Genomic DNA, 21,790 nt, shown 5'->3' with positions numbered 1-21,790 from the left:
AAAAGTAATTTGGATTATATTTATATCTTCTAACAGCCTATTATTTTTTTTTTAGAAGGAACAATTATTCATTGCATAAAGGCACCTGTTTATAAAAACAGAATATAACAACATTAAGAAATATTTATTTCTAATATTTACATAGACAATAACCAAATAATTAAATACAGTTTGTATAGACATGTTCTGATTCAATTTAGAGTAAAATGTATAATAATATCCCATTACATGAATTTATTACTTGCTATATTTACATAATGATTAAACTAAGAAGAAAACCTGAATACATTATGCTTTAATTAAAGCCATCATTATTTTACATATGGACAAAGAATCAACAATATATTGAGTTTGAATGCACAATATATGCTATATATTACAATAAAATAAACTATATCTTATAATAAAAGCATCTTGAAGCAGATAAAACAAATAGAATAGAATTTAAATGAAAAGATTGAGAATTTGACAGCTAAATATATATACTCAGCCAAATTAAAAACTTGACACTGATGAATTTCAACAAATTTTTTTTTCTGGTAAGTCAAATAAATTTTAAAGTGTTTCTAATGATAGTTAGTAGTAAGAAGCCTTTAATTTCATAAAATTGTAAAGTCACGTGGATCACGTGACTTTTGAGCATATAAAGATGAAAAACCTGAAAAACACGTGCAATCACAAACTCGTGAGGTCAATCGATGCAAGTTTGCTTAAACTGAACTCGCACGCGTAACTTGAACTGGAAAAACAAATTAAAATTGTTATTTTCATCCTTGTTAGAAAATGCCACGCCTTTCAAATGTAGAACGTCTACGTGCTAAGGTAGGCTCTATGCTGGTCAGTCTGTGGTCACTGTTGCAAGAGTCTTTAATTGTTCACGCCAGACAAAAATTAATCTTAGAATGAGAGTGCTTCAAACTGGAAGATCAAGCAATAGGATTACGTCATCTTAGAAACAGATTTGTCACTGCAACCACCACAAGTAGAGAGATGTTTGGTGGAAGGGTAACTGCACAAACTGTTCGAAATCGCTTGCAGATTGCTGGTCTTTGAGCTCGGAGGCCCTATAGACCAATATTGACACCTCTTCATCGCCGTAACAGACTTGTGTGGGCCACAAGACACATAAGATTTACTCAAAGACAGTGGAATTCGGTTGTCTTTAGTGACGAATCTCGATTCACTTTGAGATTTGCCGATGGCAGGGTCGAGTATACCGCAGACGAACTGGGTCGACGTGTTCGTCAGCAAGTGAATCCACCACTGACGTTGCAGGACCTTCAACATGCTCTTGCTGAGCAGTGGCGACGTCTTCCTCAGGTAGTGTTTACTAATGTTCTGAGATCCATGAGAAGACGTTGTGTGGCAGTACGAGACGCTAGAGGAGGCCACAACCGTTACTAAACACTTTATTCCGATTGTTCTCCAAGTCTGTGAATTTCATTTTGGGGGTACTGTGACATCACGAACCTTATCAATGTCAAGGACTTTCGGCGAGACGTATTCTTGCTTTCTGTTGATGTCAAGATCGTCTGTGCACAACATAACACTAAAATAGTTCCCTTTAAACCAAATATTAAAAATCTAGTCCCAAAAATCGCGAGTGTCAAGTTTTTAATTTGGCTGAGTATGTAAATAGTTATATAGTTTTATATATTTATTTGCTACATCATGATTGTCCATAATGGAGAAATTTCTACTGCTCATTTCAATAAATATTGATTTTACTTTTTGAATATGAGTTTCCACATACGCTTCTTTTTTATTTGCACGCCAATGCGTACATGAGATCTTGGTTTTTCATACCATTCAAATGACTAGAGGCTGTTCCTTGCAGGCCCTCTGTCCTGCACAACTGGCAAGGGGAATAAAGGCTGGAAAATTCTGAGGAACTTTCTTGATGAACAACTGGATAGCACCCGATACCTCTTGGTTAGTTAGTGCCTTACGCATTATTAAATATTAAATAGGGCTCACTGGAGACAAATATAAATGATTAAATAACTGAAAAGCACAAAAAATGTGAACCGAACCAATTAGTAACACTGTGTAAAATAATTTTGATAGAAATGTGAAAGATGAATGAAATATTCATTGTTTATGGATTTTGATTAACATTTGCAGTCATATTCTATGTGTTTGAAATTTAAGCTCCAAAGGTACCATAGATAGATGTAGGTATAAATTTAGGTATATAAATATGATTTGTTTTTCAAATAACTAGGAAATATGGATATCAACATACCAATCTGATTAAAATACAGATATATATTTCGTTTCGTATTTTTATACTTTCGATGGCCTCTACTACATTAAGATCTAACCAGTTGTAGTGGAAGGTTGCGTCAGGGGTCATACAAGCAGATTTCGACCCTACGACGTCAGACATTTGATTAACCATTCAGACTTCATTTTTAGGATACCCACAGTTCCATGCATCGCACACCAAGAAGTCACTGAACAGACCGTTTCATTGGCTAATCCCCCACATTAACCGAAATGCAGTTTATATAACTATAACGACTCTTCCATTTCCTATTGTGTAGTAAAGACAAGTAAAACGAAATTTTTAACTATAAGAAACGAAACGAAATAGAATCTGTGTTTTAATCAGATTGTCAACTACAGAAACAACTAACAGACAATGAAAACAGTGTATCAAAATACAGACAATAGAAACCAAAAAACATACAGTGCATAAACTTTTAACATTGAATTTAAATGTCAGAACAAATCTGTTATGTGTTATGTGTTCTCAATATATGCATACACTGTCATGTGTATCACCTCTTACACCATACAGTTGAAATTAGGAATAGACAGAGATTTTAAGGAAACCAGCTCCAGAAAAAGTATATTAACAACATTTTTCAAATATACAAATATCAATTAAGATTTTGCCTTGTCCTTCCTCCACTGTTCTATTTTATTTTTAAGATCAGTTTGTGGTACAACCATGTCCATTGTCAATGGTGCTCTATTGAAAGGATCAGTCTGATCACTGAAAAAAACCCAACAAAACTTTAATAATATTTGAAATAACTCATAACATTTTGTTTTTGTTATTCAGTACATATATATATAATTTCCTAAACATTATATTCTCACCAAAAAGACATTATTATTAATTTACAAACCAACTCCCACCTCAATCAACAAAACAATAGACGAAGCTCATTGATTATTTGCACATTTTCTCATCTTCGTTATCCCAGTTGGAGCAGAACAGTAGGACGTTATAAAACCCATTTCATTTCATTGCAATTGTACATTTATCTTTTTTATAAAGTACAGAGCAATTAAATTGCTCATCACTCTGCCTAATCTAAGCAAAAAATGTTAATTCTGAAAGTTAGTCCAGGTACTGATGTAATGAAACTATACACCAAGGTTCATCATTCTCAATCAAATTTAATGTGTCCCAAGGCCTTGACAAACCAAATTGCATATGCTTTGCTGAAGCAGAAAATGTTCATCATTGAACTCAATCCAATAAAGTTTTTGCATTCTACCCTAATTAAAAGCAGAGTTATTGGCTTCCAAAACTGTTTGACGAACAGACCCATTTTAATAGTCCCTTGCCTTTTCCAAAAGTGGGTGACAGTGAGAAAATAAGGTACTTGATTTTATATCATAGAAAATTCAAAATTATCTTTTTTATCAAAAATCCTATGGAGCCGAATCGTTTTCACATTAAGAAAAATATTTATCATGTTTAAAATTGCAAAATGGTAAAAATGGCCATTTTCGAGATTTTTCACTTGTAAATATCACATAACACTTAAAACATTTTATGGATATTTAATATCATGAAATTCACTATATTAGTATCAAAACAAACATATCTCGACAAAAATTAACAATGTTAAAATGTAGTTATGTTTTTCCCTCTCTACTCTTTGCCTTTGCAAATTCACTGTAAATTTCTCATCTTTGCATTTTCAACTATCAGATTTTCTCCATTGCATTTTCGACTATCCCAATTTCAGTCATTGTTTTTTAAGGCGAGCCATCGCTCTCAAGCGCCTGCCGTTCACCTGAATGTCCACCGAGGGAGGTTTTTACAAAGTCATGGGGGGGGGGGGGGGGTATATTATCATTTATGAAACCAGGAATGACCCTTTAACATGCAGTTATTGATCTTCAGAACCATTTCCCATACACACAACTAATCACTCTCCTTAATATCAGATCACTCTCCTTAATTTCTAAATCACTCTTCTTATTGACACTGGGAGAGCTTCTTTAGGGGAGTGATTTTTTCAATATGTTGATTAAGAGGAGCTTTTTTCGGCTCTCCTCTAAAATACAAACAACACTGACTGCACTGCAATTACTCCAATCCAACTGACCATATAACGAAAGGGGTGTGTTTCAAGTTCGACCGAAGTTGACGTCATAACTCATCTGTTTTTTATCGTCTGGACTAAAATTAATGCTCCTTGGTTAGCCGAGTGAATAGTAAGAGCAGAAGGATCGCAACACACATAAACAATTACACAAGACAAACCTGTGGACATGACACACAATTGGGCTACCTACACATGTTTCAAACAATAAACAACAAACGTATACCGGTATATCAAATCAAGTGAATGGATCCAGGGGCCAGTCGTAAGCATAAATACTGACGTCTTATGATGTCAATGTCTGGAGAAATTTTGGTGATAGAATTTTAACCATGACAATGCTTCAGCTCCATAAAATACAAGCACAACATAGATTGAGACATTTTGCATAAGCATCTGCTCAACTCCTTGAAAACTACAATATGCAATATCTAGTATTGAATCCTAAAACATGTCTTGGCCATGGATTAAAAGATTCATCTCAGATTTTACATTTAATCTAATTCTAAATATCTCTATTGTCGTGTAGGAAAATCTCACCAAATCAAACAAGGACGTCCAGATGTATACAGGTTATGACATAATATTTAGTGCCTCAGTTATATGAATTAAGCCTATTTGATATAACATACCTTAATATATGTCTAGATATAACTGATCGATCTATTATGGTTCCTGATGTTGGTAGTAGAACTGGATCTCTCATTAAATTACCTAGAATAGGATCTAAAAATTCTTCTGGTGCATCTTCCACTAAATCATCTTCAGCTTGAGTTTTCTCATTTAAACCCTGAAATTTAATTTACCAAAACAATATAATTTTATTTAAATTATAAATAATTTCAGGTCAGTCAATTGCAATTCTCTCCAAACCAAGCACTATTACGCCAACCTTGCATTCCATAGATATCTGTAATCCTAGACTTCTGACATTTTCAATAAAAGTAAATTTATAATTTTGTCAAGAATTACCTCCCATTACAGAACATCATTACCGTGGCCATACAAAAAATAATATTCGGTTCTCAGACAATCCTTCATAAAAATCTGATGTGGAAGAGAAGTTTTTTATTTTTTTTTTGGTCATAGTATTACTACTGGGTTAAATGACTGCTCATAAACATCGCGTTCAAGACATGCATTTATCTCATGACAATGTTGACTGTATGATTATCCTGTATCTTTTATAATTGTCAGTAACATTTATCAGGGTTGTGTAGTTGATAACTCAGCTTACTGTACATTTTCGATTCATTAGAATTTTGTTTTTATAGTTACTTGTTTTAACCTAGAGAAAACATTTGTGTGCGGTAATTAATGAAACAATTTTTTTTTTAAAGAAAAAAAAACCCCAGGTCATGCGGCTCTTTTTAAGTGACACATACAGGAGTTGGCCTATAACATGTGTCTGAACCATACTTTTGATTGGAACCTCATGCCAACAGTACAATTGTAATGGTACAGCCAATGTGATTATCCAGGTGTCTGATGACATTTTGTTGCTTTAGGCCATGGTTAGCATAAGAATTAAGGGGCAATGATAAATATGTAAACTTACCCGTATTTTATCATCTAAACCAAGAAAATCACTAATCATTATAGGATCACTTCCGATCTTCTGTAAAACTTGAACTGTTTTAGGAAATAGATCTGTGGAATAAGATCTACCATCATTACATACAGCTTGACAAAACTCGTCACTATCACCCAGATTTAAATATATTTTAGTTATATCTGATACAATCTGTTGTGGTTTAAACTCATAATCATTTTTATCTTTTACGTTAAAATTTTTCTGTTTTGGACCGACCTGTTAAAAAAACAAAACAACATTATAGAAAAATCATTGAACTCTTGGTGTTTTTATTACCTAGATAGAAACATCATAAAGAGCTTCTTTGGACGTACATTCAACATTGTAAAAAAAGGCATTGTCGGCCATATCACTTCGGTGAAAAAAGACATTAAATTGAGCTATTTCTCACAATATAGCCATATGTTAGTTTGATATTCTGGCCATGCATTCTTACTGACCAATCAAACAGTTTGTATTGGTATACATAGGAAATTATGATGGGTTCTGAGTAAGGGTATGATTGGTTGATTCACAGAACTGGCACTGATGGAACACGGTTGTGATAGAAAGGGGTTTAGATTTCATTGTAGTGTAACAAGCGGTTGCCATGCAAGATAGGCCCACATTTTGTAAGAGATGGACAGAGACCAAGCTAAATAACGCGATTTTTCATTCAAACAGGTGCCATAATCCAGGATGTTATGGTCCAACATGTGTCAATATCAAAAGGAACCAAGATCTTTGGGATATAAACATATATTTAAAGTCTAATCAAAATCAGATAAAAATTATGACCTCTTTAAGGTCCACAACCTTGTTGTTACATGCTTATTATACTATTTGCGTAATGGAGGTTGACCATTTTACCACACAGTCCCGATCCAATTTTCAAACTCAGCTGTAATTGTGGTGCAAGGAACCACATATAAACATATGTTTTAAGTTTTATCAAAATCAGACAAATACTGTGATCTGTAGAGTGTCCACAAAGAAAATGTGAACAGACACACGGACAGGGGTAACGACAATATACTTCTAAATGAAAATGTGGGGGTATAAAACTTCAGAAATGGTTGTCAGTTGTTTGTGTGGCATCCTAAAGAACTGACATTTATAATAGTTTAAAAATAGATAATGAAAAATGAATATATTGAAATGTCAGACAAATAACTTCATTCTGGGCAAATTTATGGCTTTTTGGAGAATATCTGAGTGTCAATTGTCATTGCTACCATTGTTATGATAGTAAACAAAGTCTTGATTATTCATTTTTTAATTAGATTATTAACTGTCGATCTTGTTTATGATCTTGTCATGTTAATAAATGTCTAATTAATATAATCAATATAACATTTGAAGCCAAAAAAAAAGACATGCAATAGGCAGATTTGGCTCTTACATAATGCATCCTTAAGAGAGAAGAGGGTTTTAACAGTTTTAACATTCCCTGAACACAAACAAGTACATTTCCGCACTAACAATTGGTACAAATTCATTTCAATAATTTGCTTGTGCTTGCACATATTGGTCTTTAGCAGTTGGAGGAAACCGAAGATCCCAGAAAAACCCACAAGTTAGGGATCCAAAACCATGTCACTTGACTCAATGACACACACACACCATCACACACACACCATTAATGTTAAGTATTTTGTCACTTGCAGATAATCTTTATGTATTTTTTAATTATTTTTTTTGCATCCTGTAATAAAATGTGTAATATCCACAGAAAAAAATAAACTTACCAAATGAAGAAGAAAGTAGTTCAACATGGCAGCTATTCTATCTACCATAGTAGAATTACAGAATATAGTTTTAATTTCTCTCGTCAATAGTTCTAGGGAATGTATGGTATAATTAGCCATAACATTATGATAACGAGCTATGTTTCCCATGAATCGGAAGTTAGCTTCTGTTTGTTGTCTTTGTCTCTGATCTTGTGAATCCCATTCTCCCCGTTCTTTTTCTTGTTGTTTTTCCTTGATTTGCATCATATACTACAACAAATTAATAAAACTTACAGAAGTTAAATATTTCTCATTTCTTACTATTTCTCATTTGTTCATACATTTGTCTATCTTAACACCCACTTCCACCCAGGGGGAAATTATATACAATCTATATTTCTCTGGAACAATGTATCAATGTTCTTTTTGTTTACTGCCCTGCTTTCTGCATTGTCTATTAATTGATTTTTATTAATCACATTGCAGGGAGCAATTAATGTTTCTTCTATTATGACTCTATATATTAACTGATTTTTCAACTAAAAATTAGAATTACAGTACTTACAGAAAGTGCTTCATCCAGTAGAAAGATTGCATCATTTATTAATAAGTTTATAAATCGTAAAAATAGCGGAGCTTCTGGGGCATCAATATTTCTTTCAGCAAAATCTGATAAGTTCTAAAACATAAAGTACAATCAATAAACTTCTTGTTTGGCATTTATATATGACAGTTATGATGTGATCATTTCATTTTCTACAGGAACAGTTTGCAAAATACTTCAGAATCAGAATGTGATATTGACGAAGGTCAGGAGACAGGCAATGGGGGTCTTCGGCAGAAGGGATTGATGGGGACAAATCCCTGAAAGTGAAAACTGTTGTTTTTTGGGGGTGATTTTTATACGCCCCCACATTTTCATGTGGACGTATATTGTCGTTGCCCCTGTCCGTCCGTCCGCCCGGACGTCCGTCCACAATTGTTTGTGAACAGTCTACAGGTCACAATTTTTATCCGATTTCAATGAAACTTAAAATATAGGTTTATCACCCTAAGATCTCAGTTCCTTTCGATATTGGCATCTATCGGACCGTAACTTCATGGATTGACCCCTGATTGTACGAAAAATCACGTTTTTGGCTTGTGAACACTGTAGAGGTCACAATTTTTATCAGATTTTGTTGAAACTCGAAATGTAAGTTTATAACCCAAAGATCTCGGTTCCTTTCGATATTCGCGCATATCGGACTGTAACTTCCTGAATTATGGCCCCTGATTGTACGTAAAAAACGCGTTTTTTGGCTTGTGGACCCTATAGAGGTCATAATTTTTATCCAATTTAAAAAAACGTATTATTATGTCACCGTTAAACACTAAGGACGGTTGAGTTAGAATTTCGTGAAAATCGGCCGCCGCTCGTTCTCAAATAGCGTAAAAATATGGTATATCAAGGTTGTGGACCCTATAGAGGTCACAATTTTTATCAGATTTTGTTGAAACTTGAAATGTAAGTTTATAACCCAAAGATCTTGGTTCCTTTCGATATTCGCGCATATCTGACCGTAACTTCCTGAATTATGGCCCCTGATTGTACTTAAAACGCGTTTTTTGGCTTGTGGACCCTATAGAGGTCATAATTTTTATCCGATTTAAAAAAACGTATTATTTTATCACCGTTAAACCCTAAGGACGACTGAGTTCGAATTTCGTGAAAATCGGCCAAAAACTGACAGATAAAATGGCCGCCCTTCGTTCTGAAATAGCGTAAAAATATGGTATATCAAGGTTGTGGACCCTATAGAGGTTACAATTTTTATCCGATTTTGTTGAAACTTGAAATGTGGGTTTATAACCCAAAGATCTTGGTTCTTTTCGATATTCGCGCATATCGGACCGTAACTTGTACGAAAAATCGCGTTTTTAGCTTGTGGACCCTATAGAGGTCATAATTTTTATCCGATTTAAAAAAACGTATTATTATATCACTGTTACACCCTCAGGATGACTGAGTTCGAATTTCTTGAAAATCGACCCAAAACTGACAGACAAAATGGCCGCCCCTCGTTCTCAAATTGCGTAAAAATATGGTATATCAAGGTTGTGGACCCTCTAGAGGTCACAATTTTTATCCGATTCTGTTGAAACTTAAAATGTAAGTTTATAACTCAAAGATCTTGGTTCCTTTCGATATTTGCGCATATCAAATTCTAATTTCCTGAATTATGGCCCTTGATTGTAGGAAAAATCACTTTCGTTTTAGCTTGTTTTCTATCCATCTCTCGAAAATGTGGGCATATCCTGCCTGGCAGCCGCTGGTACTACAAGAGGTTGCAAATTATTTTGGGTTGCGTTTTGAGGAAGACCACACCCCACACAATATTATATTTACAGATCTGTCCAAAGCTTATCGCTTTTTGAAACAATTAATCTATTATGCTGAAAATGTTATCTTCACCTTGATTGCTTGTTTATGTACATCTATTTCCCAAATATACTCTAACACAATATACATAGGTCGACGATAATTAAACTTCTGTTCAAATTCTACACTTTGTCCTGTCATCTCTATACTAACAAATACATGGAGTAATTTCTCTGCTAGATGATCAATCAGTTCATGTTCACTAAATAATTTCTCACGATGAAACCTGGAGACAAAAGATAAAAACATATATTATCAATATACAAGAGTCACAGGACCAAGAGACAAAACATTTTTTTAATCATTTTTAGTACATGTGCACAATATGGGCAATTTGATCAATGTCTTTTTTTTCTTCAAACTTACAAAAAAAACTATAGTACGACATAGTGCAGTACAAAGTTCACATTATATTCACAGTGTGCAACATCTTAGAAACTCATGAAAATTTCAAAACAATAATCATACAAAACAGAAATTGATCATTTTTTTCTTACATGTTCTTAATTTCATACACTATAAACCTCAGAATGCCTCGTTCGGCATTTTTGTCCAAACAAGGCAAAAACGTATTAAAATTTTTGCCATAATTTTGCCAAGTTGTAACGTGGTAAAAACAAAATGCCACGTTTGTCTGGAGTTCCAAAATGTATTTTTTTTTAAATTGCTATGTTTTTGGAACGAGGTATTTTGACCAGAATGAGGCTGTTCACAAGGTCAGATACATGATTTTTCAAAAGGGTTGGGGGTGGGGTTCAGCCAAACCAAAGTTTCGCCGAGCGTATCGAGGACAGCATAACATTATTAGGTGACACTTTCAACCGATTATGTAGAGAAAAAAACACAAGGCAAAGTCGACTAGAAATGACATTCGTTGCATAAAAGAGTTTGTTACATTCTTTGTTGCAGTTTCATATGTTCACACATTATTTCCAACAAAGAGATGTGAGAAATGAAAAACAGCCAATTTCGTTGTTGCAGTTTCATATGTTCACACAATATTTCCAACAAAGAGATGTGAGAAATGAAAAACAGCCAAGTTCAAACTTGGCATTTTGTTTTTATCAAAAATTTTATTAGCACATTATTGCCACGTTTGGACAAAAAATGCCGAACGAGGCATTCTGAGGTTTATAGTGATACCTTACAAAAATTTGTTTGTTTTTCATTTTGCCGAAGTAAAACTTTAACCATACTCTTATAATGTTTGAAATATTACTATCATTTGCTTGATTAAGACTAGAAAATCCTTGTTGATACACCACTCAATTTTGCTTACAGATCTTGGTATGTGATTTACTTATTTTGCAAAACTTTAAATCTCAATGTCAATTGGTAATATTTATAATTACAATCTTACTTTGCTAAAAGTCCTCCACCACCTTTTTGATTAGGATCAGGAGGCATCAATGATGAAAGTGTTTCAGCTAATTCTGCTCGTAGATGAGGATTATTCATTCTCTCTGGATTACCCATAAATACTAATATCAGTGTCATAAAATACTTCACTTTATCTCCAGCAAACTAAAAACAAACAATAACGTAAATATCTCCTCAATCCCTTCCCTCGTTATTTTTCACGAAAGATCAACAAATTGGACGTTGTTGGATTTCTAACATTATGCTAATGGTTGTTCTTTTCGAAGTCTTCAATTTGTATAAAACAATAGATACCAAAACATTAGATTATTATTTTGGTCAGAAAGACTATTAGATGGATGAGCCGTAGAACCTTTTCCAGATCATTACCCTAAAATCACAATTTTGTCTTCTCATAATGGCTAATCTTTGGGGAATAGCTTTGAAGTTGATTTGTTTTGTAAAATAGACATTGGACCTATTTGATGAACCTTAAAATTTTATCCCAAGCTTAAGCCTTGGACATTACATTCATTTTGGAATAATGATTAGTAGTTACTTGAATCTGCATTTTCATAAATGTTAAAGTCTAATGACACCTGAAATTTATACACACCTCAAATAGTTCATCTTGATAACGATGTAAAAATGAAATAAAATCATTGAGATTTCCCATAACAAATTCTGGTATAAGACTAAGACTAGTTGGTGCTGTTTCTGGTAGAGGTAAAGCTATAGGCTTAAATTCTGTAACTGTATCAGAAGCTGCCATCTGTGATAACCAGGTTGCTGTAGATGTATGTAAATTTAAACTCATCTCTAGTAGTTGAGGTACTGTCAAAGCTGCCTTCATACTGAGGAAAAGGGTCATTCCTGAATTTTAAAAAAGGAGACAAGTCAGAGAGGCAAAATCTGTTTCATATTAAGAAATAATAATAATTTAACTCATTTGATAGTGCACCTAACTTTTACTTATTGATTTGTTTGTGAGATGACAACCTTTCTTCATTTAAACTTGACATATTTTGTATATACTATCCAATTAATATTTGGATGAAATGGGGAAAATGATCGATATATTCTACTATATTATCCCAGCATCTTACCCTTTTCCATTTGTGCTTTTATACTTCTAACAGGTTCAACTTCTTCACTAGCAGACTGCTGTCTTACATCTTGATATAGCCTTTGAACTCTGTGCAGATCCTGATTTAATTTAGTGAATTTATTATGAAGTGTGTGAAAACCTAGGTTGATACATTGCTGAGTTAAAAAGAAACACTCTGTTATAAAATTATATGTTTCTGTGGTGTTCGGGGTATTTTCATCTCCAGCAGGTATAAGACAAGTTTCTTCTCTTAAACCTTAAAAAAGATGTAAGATGAGGTTAGTTTAATTCAAATTTAGAGATGAATTTTTGGCATTGTCTACTTTCATACAGATTGGAACTCAAAACCAGATTAATATTTAGCAAATCAGAAAAAATGATTAACTTTTATAAGTGTGAAAAAAGGGAAATAATCAATTCCATTAAAGAAAGTCTGGAACGTTCCGAATTAACAGAATTGCAATCGAGTGACACAGAATTCAGTCCTGCCATAGTTCTGAGGTAGTGTGAGTAGTTATGGTATAATTATACACATCAAACATGTTTCAGCTGTCGTAGTTGGTTGAATTATTTCCTTCTTCAGTCGGCACAGGTGTTGTAGGTTGAAATTCCCCCTTTTCACTCACTATTCATGGGATTGAGATAATTAAATTCTGGTATGTTAAATCGAGTATCCAAAGTAAAAAATGCTGCAAATTATTGCAAATAAGCCATTTTTTGTTTTTGTATCACAATCGCATCATCTGTGTTGTAGTAGATCTCTACTCACCTCCAGCATGTATACATCGTGTTTTTATATCCTCCTCATCTTTACCTACAGCTTGAGTATAACTACACTGTATTTTAAGAAGTTTAGCAGACATTGGTTCACAAAATGGCTGACATAATTTTAACATAAGATAATTGAGATTTAAACAGAAACCTTCTGAGGAGTATAATTGATTAAACAACTGTGGCATTTGATTGGACCAGATTTTGGTTCGACCTGAAAAATATCAATAATACCATGGCATCTTTAAAAATCTATCAAACAAGCTTCTAATCCCTATTAATGATATACTGTATTTTCCTGAGTTTATCAGAGGTGTTCTTGGGAAAAATGATCTCATGTGTTTTTGTGCATGAGACATGTGCATATATAAGATGATGGATGAGTTTGTTAAAGGTGTTCTAAAAAATAATATACACCATACGTGGATAGGACTCATGTGTGTGTGGTATAAGATGCAGACTGAATTTGCCAAGGGTGGTTCTAGGGAAACATGAAGATCTCGAGTTTAACATGATTAAAAAAAACTCTAGCATTGAATCCTAATAAATATAGAACAGTATTAAAATAATTCCTGCTAATATAACCAAATTGATAGTATAGTAATTAGAAAAATACAATATGATACAAAAAAAATATAATTATATTTATAATGTTAAAGATCACATTCTTTATTATGAAAATATGAAGAAAATACCTTGATTTGCTGCAAGACATTTCCCCAGCCATTTTAATACAAGATGTCTAATGTGTGGTGATACTTTAATTAGAGAATATGTCATTAAATATATTTTCTCATTTAACGTTACCAGTTCCTGTAAACATACATTAATCAGATATTAAAATTCAAATGAGATAAGTAAATTACTACACTTAAAATTGAGTAAACTTTCATCGAAATATTATCTCCTACATTTTTGTTTACAATGGCAGCAGCAATCTATATTAAAATTACTTTCAAACTGCCAATGCGATCAACACTAAATTATTCTAAAAGTTTTTCAATGAATCATTTGCTAAGCTTTATCACTAGCATATAAAGCAGATGGAGATTAAATTTAGGCACCATATGTTTTGGTTTGCATAATTATTCCATGTGGAAAATAATAGCCTCACTAGCCTAGTATGATACATACTGAGTAAGCTAAACCAAACAGTAATAAGCTAAACCAAACAGTAATAAGCTAAACCAAACAGCTACACCAAACAGTAATAAACTAAACCAAGCAGTAATAAGTTAGATCACTGATATGCTTGTATAGAAAACTTTATAAACATTTATTTTGAATAGAAAATAAACAGATTCAACTTACAGCCCAGATATTAGATTCAGTACTATCATGGACATGTTTTCTATAAGATGATGGATCATTAAAGAAATCATAAGGTCCAGCTTCATTTTTAGGTATACAACTTAAAGATAACATAGACCCTATCAATGTTGATTCAAATTCTTTCCCACTTTTGATATCTTTGGGAGTATTATATTTCATGAAGGCCTGGAAAATATAATGCATCGAATAAAATAAATAAATTAAAAATGGATTACAACTTCATTTTGTTTATTAACTATGACAATACTATATACTGTACAATGTGACCTAGAACTCTACTACTACTAATATAGGGATTTACATCTGCTTCCTCCTAGGATGATATTGCTAAACCCATTAAAATTACTGTTAATATTATCATAATTCCCCACAAAATGAAACTCTCTAATGCACCAATAAAGATTGATCAGTCAATAAAATCATGTGATTTGTCAAGGTGGTACAACAATAAATAAATAAAAAAATAAATAAAAGGCAACTAACATCTGATTAAATATTGTATCAATTATACAATTTGATTCCAGCCAATTTTTCTACCAGAATGAATTTAGTTGGGATTTGGTTATTTTTCTTTTGATTTAACAAATCTAACAGTAACAAAATTCTAGTATCAGATTTAGAAGCAAATATCCAAACAAAACGGTTTTAAGTATGCTAGATCAGTATACTGTGTAAGTCCTAAATCTTGGCTTTTCTATAAAGGTCAAAGATTAATAAGGCCACAAAATGGATTTTTGCATGGTAATACATAAAAAATAATAGTAAAATATACTAACCTCTGCCATAGCCGCTGTTTTAGAGAAAAATTTACATAGATGAATATACTGTGATTTTTCAGCACTTATTAAAGACATATTAGTAAATTTTGCTTTAACAAGATCTAATATAGGTATCATAACATCTTCAACATTACCATCTTCATCTTTATCTATCGAGTCCATCACTTGTACAAAAAAATCAATTATTTGTCCTGAATCATCACCTAGAATTTAAAAATAGAAACAAATTAGCCAAATACTGATAAATACTTAAAGCAAACTTTTCCATATATTATGTACAGGCATATTAATAGTCTTTATTATATTCAAATCTTAGGAATTATACATTAAATGAGAAGATAATCCAGTAAACCTACCAAAGACAGCACCTGATTCTTGTAAATATACGTCTATAAATTGTTGATATAACGATTGAGAAGGAAACAATTCTGTTTGAAGTAAACATGTTTTTGCATTTAAAATGATCACACTTTTACATTCTTTTATACAAGAAGAAAATGGTTCACTCTAAATAAAAAGAAAAAAACAACATTGAAATTATGCATTTAAAATTCAGTATAAAAATACTATATCAAAAATATGCTTTATAATAATGATAAACCTCTTATTTTGATTATTTTAAATTTCATACATTGCTTAAAGGGACCATCCCGATTTTAACAGAGCCTCAGAAATAAAGGTAAGTGTATGTATGCAATTTAAGCGTCAAATATAGAGGAATAGTGTATTTACCGTGTCTCAAAATTTCAGCTCAAAATATTGAGTTGTTTGGACGTGAACATCAAAACCGCTTATCCAGACATGTAACCCTTTTAAGATTTCTGGTCAAATTTTTCGTTGGGTGAACTGACAATCTATTGAGGTATATACAGTGCATGACCCACATGCTGTACTTGATAACGAAAGGTAAATTTCACCTACACATTATTTTTATAAAATAAAAGTCTGGTTTTATCCAGACACCGTATAATACAGCTCGGGACACTGGTCTCCATTTCCAGAGGAAGACTGACAGGTTTAAGTTGTTTAAAAAAGTATCATGTGTATTGAGGTAGTTGCTCGGTCCTAAGATAGACGATTTTAAGGGCTTTTAACACAAAATTAAGCAGTTTCATTCTCCAAAATATAATCGAGATTGGCCCTATAAAGAAGCCTAAGTAAAAAATAATTTAAACAGCCAATGAATATGAACAGATCATCCATTACCTTCTGCTGTTGTCTATATTCAATAACTCTGTTATATGACTGAGATAAATAAGGTAGGACAAGTGGTTCTCCTGCTAAACTCTTTGATACAGGTTTTTTAATAAATTCTTGAGGTGAATCTAGCATTAATCTTTCAAAAACTGCCTAGAATTATAAATCAAAATGAAGAATGGTATTAATTAATGGAATAAGGTTTAACTATTTGTCAGCTCTTCAACCAAGGGTTACATTACATCTAAATGCATGGTTATTCATTTTTACTATAGCTACATGTAAGTGAATGTTAAAGGGCAAAATTTGCTCTATTGTGGCAATCAGATTTAATTTCCTTCACATTTCAGCTGTATAGGAATCTTTATGAGTAGTGTCAATGAGTAGATGGAGCCTCTGTGATTTGTATACCATTCTATTGACCTGGTATTTTTTCCATTTAATCTCTGCCTGTGGAAAGTGAACTTGCTTATGTGACAGCTAATCTCAACCCAAGCCATGGAACCAGGAATTATAAAGCACATGTAAACCATTTACCTCATGAATACAGATAAAAAATAGTTGTAATTAAAATGGTTATACAAATGATATTTTATGAAACATACTTGTGATAGAGTGTCTGTATCCATCCATGTTTGACCATCCATTCTTTCTGCTAAATCTTCTAAATAAACATAACTTTCTGTTCTTGCATCACAATCTAAATAATAAAAAAGTAATTGGAAAATATCATTCTAATATTAATACATCAGTCACTCATCATGAATTTATTTGAGTATATTTATCTAAAGCAATGTTTTAAATGTATTATAGCTGAGGTACCTATATAAAATTTATAAGCCAGCATACCCTTTTCTAAGGTTAGAAGAAATATATCTTCAATCAATTTGCTCACAGCTAACTTGGCTTCAACATTTACAGAGATTTTTTCCTCAGGTAACTCTGAAATAAATTTAAGACTTGACATATAATTCTCAAAAAAAACCCAAAACAACCAGGATATTTAATCATTTAACAAATATACAGGACACAATTCTACTGAATACAATTACTGTTAATTAACTAGATTGATTAAGACCAGAGAATACTTGTCAAAACTTCGTTCACTAATAAACAGAAATTATATTTTATAGAATTCTGTTCTGTGTATTTCCATTTCAATTAATAATTATCATTGAAAAAATTTAACAACAATTAACACTTCTTATATCTAAACAACACAACTATTAATTAATAATAAAGACCCAAGAAGCTGATTTGTCAAAACATATGCACTAATTTCAGATAAGAACTACTCGATCTCCCTCATGTTCCTGAAGCAACGATCGCGAGTTTTACAAACATCTAACTTGATAAGATGTACGTAGTTAAGGCGAGATCAGGCCTTCTATTGAAGATGCATCTCCCTCAAACTATAGCAAAACCCATCAATGCTTTTATCTTTAAGGCCTTTACACATAGGGTTTAAATACAATAAAACTGCGCACTTTTCATTGGATGTAATAAAAAAACAATACAACATTCTCCAATATTCCATACAACATTTCATTGTTTCTATACTTATGCACATATATTTATATTTATTACCTTTTTGATGCAGCTTAATTATGGTTTTGTTAGTAAATTTTTATTATTTATATTATTATTATTATTGAAAATATTATATAGTGCATAATTTCTACTGTTAGGTGCCCATATGCACTGTACACAGTACACAATTAAAAGATACATCAATAAAAAGGACATTAAAAAGGTTACAGTAAAAGAATTAGACAAACAGGCAGAAATGCAAAATAACGACTAGCAAAAAATGAAAAATATAGCACACAGAATAGAAATAAAATTAAAACAATAATTATATGTATCGTACATTTTAATCTATGTTCCCAGAAAAGTATTTATCGGGTGGTTATTTCCAATAAAAGTATGGCAATTTTGGTATATGGAAAGTAGAAATACCCAATCTTACTAGAAAAATACTGGATTTCCTGAACAACACTCATGGAGCACATACAGGACAAAAATTTACGGGTTTCCCTAATCGACAGCCCGACGATTAGGAGTGTCTGCACGTGTGAGGTCGAAGGTTGCACGCAGAGATTGAGCGCCAGATGTACATGTTGATACGGTACTTTATGAAGAGTTAGACGTACAACACTTTCTGAGATAAAAATCACAGAAAAAGACGCGGGCAGTGGATAATCCGAGAATTTAATTAGGCTTCGATATTTGTAATAAACAGTCAGCGATAAAGGCAACATCGTCTTGTGTATGCAATGAATTCTTCTCCGACCTCGCCCCCACTGTGTCACATGACACAAACATGACCTCTTTTGATCGATTTTTTATAGCCGGCTACTTCATGACAGTTGCAATGTTTTGAGAAGGATTTGAAGCAAAATTATGATAAATTAATTAGTTTGAATATGTTTTTATTCCAAATATATCATCAAATCACCCAGTTTGTACCCAGGAATGTATCTTTAAGTAAAACACAGGTTACAAAACATATATAAAAGTAACATTTAAAACGTTTATATAAAAGCTTCTTTAAAAAGATGTGTTTTGTTTTAGATGTTATTTAAAAGTAGGCAATGACAAACATATTCTAATATCTAGTGGTAATATGTTCCATAGTAGAGGGGCTTGTACATAAAATGAACGGTCACCAAATGAACTTAAATTTGCATAGTGTGTAACAAGAAGACATTGATCCAAGGAAGAGGAGAGGTTGCATTTAAGAAGTTCCGATAAATATGCAAGACAGAGGTTATTGAGACATTTCTATGTAAGAAACAGAATTTTAAACTTAAAGTGTACTATATTGGAGTAACATGAGAGGACTGCTTTGTTTGTGTTGTTAGTCTGGCTGCACAATTTTGAACTTTTGGAGTTTATAAATTACTAAAAGAGGAAATCCAGATAATAATAGAGATAACATATGAATCAATTAGAGTTTTTATTGCATCATTATTGATGTCCTTTTTATTTGACAAATGTTTCTTAAACATGCATTATGCAAGAGCAAAATCTGCTTATTACAAGTCTTTCTTTAGGCCTGAAATGTTATCTAAATTATCAATTAGACATCAATTAACTTATCCAGACCATAATAAACTCTCGATGTCAAGGCTAGCCTTCGATGTTGGCTGGATTAGATTCCTATATGATCGGCCGTTGATAATTAAATCGAAGAGTGGATAATCGAGACTATGCTGTTTATATTAATGATTTTAGTAATGATGACCGAGACTATGCAAAAATTTCACCCGCTTCTTTCTCGGCTCATAGTGGATCAATTTGACTGAAATTTTCAGCAAATTACCTTTACACTATCTAGTTTTTAACTATTATAGCGAGAACTGCCATCTCTTTATCTTATCTCCCATAATGTATCTTTAAATAATAATAACACACATTACAAATATAATTTACTTCCATGTTCATATTTTGGTCGAATATAACTCCTATGTTTCTAGCTGCTGCGGAACACATGATTTGACTATCCCTTACATAAATATCTTTAGTGTCTGAAATCTTGTTTAACTGCTATTTAGATCCAATACATGAATACTCAGTTTTGTCAGAATTAAGTTTTAAAAAGTTTGATGCCATCCATGATTTAATTTTTAATATACAATTTTCTACGCTGCCTTTAGTAGGAACAAAGTTATTATCTTGAGGTTTAAAAGAACAGTACAATTGTGTATCATCCCCATACAAGTGAAATTGAAGACCATATTTACTAACAATAGAACCAAGTGGTTTTGTATACAGACTAAAAAGTATTGGCCCTAAGAGAATCCTGTTGTACCTGTTGGATTATTCCAGCCTTGTCTATGACTACATATTGACTAAGATTTGTTAGATATGATTTCAGTAACTTCAAGGCAGAATCCACTATGCCAAATTCCGTAGAGAGTCATTTAATAAAATTGTGTGATCAATTGTATCAAACGCTGCTGAAAGATCCAAAAGAACTAAAAGGACACACTCGCGTTTATACAATCAAAGCAGTACGTCATTTTGAACTTGTATAAGTGCTGTTTCAGTACTATGACACTTTCGATACGCTCGTTGGTATTTTCCCATCAGACAGTGTTGCTCAACATTGGCTGTTGATTGGCAAGCAATACTTTTTTATAAAATCTTGGAGATGAAACTAAGGTTTGATACCAGTCTGTAATTTTTTTAATTGATCAGGACCGAGATTTGTCTTCTTAATAAGAGGATGCTAGCAATTTCATATATTATTTGTCATTTTGTTACTGATTGTTATTTATGTACATATTGTATGTTATGTAGAATGGATGTTTCGGTACACAAAATCTTACTCTGCTGTTTTTCAGAACTAAATTGTTGAGCTTGACTGATGCTTGGAAACAATGCTGCAAATGGATTATCTTCTATGTTTTTCTCTGTATCATCCATGATGGCAAAATCTTATTGTCTGAAACATAGATTTAATTCATAGCATGTAGACCTATATATGTGATAAAAAAATCAGCAATAATTAATAAAAAGGAAATCAAACTATAGGAAATAAAAAGCCAAAGGGTTTGGAAAACAAATTTCTTTTAGTTTTACTCAATTTGAATTAGATTTTGATTAAGGGGGGTTGGATGGATGGCTGAATGGTTAGCACGTGCGCGCTGTATCGTAAGGTCTGTCATACTCATTGTCAAATTGAGTCAACTGGCGTGGTTTCGATTCCCTGGTACGTGGCAAGGTGAAGTAGGGTCGCCTGTCCAACCTCGTTGGTTTTCTCTGGGTCCTCCGGTTTCCTCCCACTGCTAAATACCCCTTTGCGGATGCGAATTGTTGAAATAAAATTGAACCATGTGTTAGTCCCGTAGCCGTAATGACCTTGTTTGTGTCGAGTGGACGTTAAACCCCATTTCGGCATTTCTCTCTGAGTCTCTCCCGCAGTCCCTGAGACTCTCTTTAGATTTTGATTATCAAATGTGTAGTCCATAGTTGTAATGAGCATTTTTTTAATAAACAACTAAAACAACCATCAAGATCGCAGCAAAAAATAATAATTTGACAAATTTACCTGACCAAATATGTAATTTTTATCAATTAATATGATGACGACGACCGAATTTCTTTCGCCATCTTGAACAATCTTCTTTCTGTAGAAACTATCATTAGTGTACATCACGTGATA

The 21,790-nt window shown here is 32.6% G+C and overlaps 1 protein-coding gene across 1 annotated transcript; it reads right to left on the bottom strand.

The window, feature by feature from the left end:
- Positions 1–159: 159 nt before the first annotated feature.
- On the bottom strand, positions 160–21,763 carry LOC126811786 (ubiquitin conjugation factor E4 A). Its single transcript, XM_050537687.1, has 19 exons — positions 21,677–21,763; positions 20,955–21,070; positions 17,470–17,562; positions 17,226–17,320; positions 16,630–16,773; positions 15,780–15,930; positions 15,421–15,626; positions 14,624–14,809; positions 14,008–14,125; positions 13,311–13,526; positions 12,540–12,797; positions 12,050–12,306; positions 11,435–11,598; positions 10,108–10,300; positions 8,218–8,331; positions 7,671–7,922; positions 5,908–6,159; positions 4,982–5,139; positions 160–3,001 (listed from the first exon to the last, which is right to left on the bottom strand). Exons 2-19 carry the CDS (start codon positions 21,049–21,051, stop codon positions 2,890–2,892), a joined length of 3,066 nt encoding a protein of 1,021 aa, XP_050393644.1. The 5' UTR covers positions 21,052–21,070; positions 21,677–21,763; the 3' UTR covers positions 160–2,889.
- Between the last annotated feature and the right edge of the window lie 27 nt (positions 21,764–21,790).

This window comes from Patella vulgata, chromosome 2, assembly GCF_932274485.2.
Source record: "Patella vulgata chromosome 2, xgPatVulg1.2, whole genome shotgun sequence".
NCBI classification, from domain to species: domain Eukaryota; kingdom Metazoa; phylum Mollusca; class Gastropoda; family Patellidae; genus Patella; species Patella vulgata.
This window is presented reverse-complemented; position numbering and strand designations above follow the sequence as displayed.

Bases quoted from the DNA above. Each gene is read 5' to 3' on its own strand.
- LOC126811786 (XM_050537687.1), bottom strand. From the start codon at position 21,051: ATGGATGATACAGAGAAAAACATAGAAGATAATCCATTTGCAGCATTG. The intron at 15,627-15,779 runs GTAGGTTTACTG...TTTAAATTCTAG, and splicing joins AGAATCAGGTGCTGTCTTTG to GTGATGATTCAGGACAAATA. The intron at 3,002-4,981 runs GTATGTTATATC...GGTTTTTTTCAG, and splicing joins ATATCTAGACATATATTAAG to TGATCAGACTGATCCTTTCA.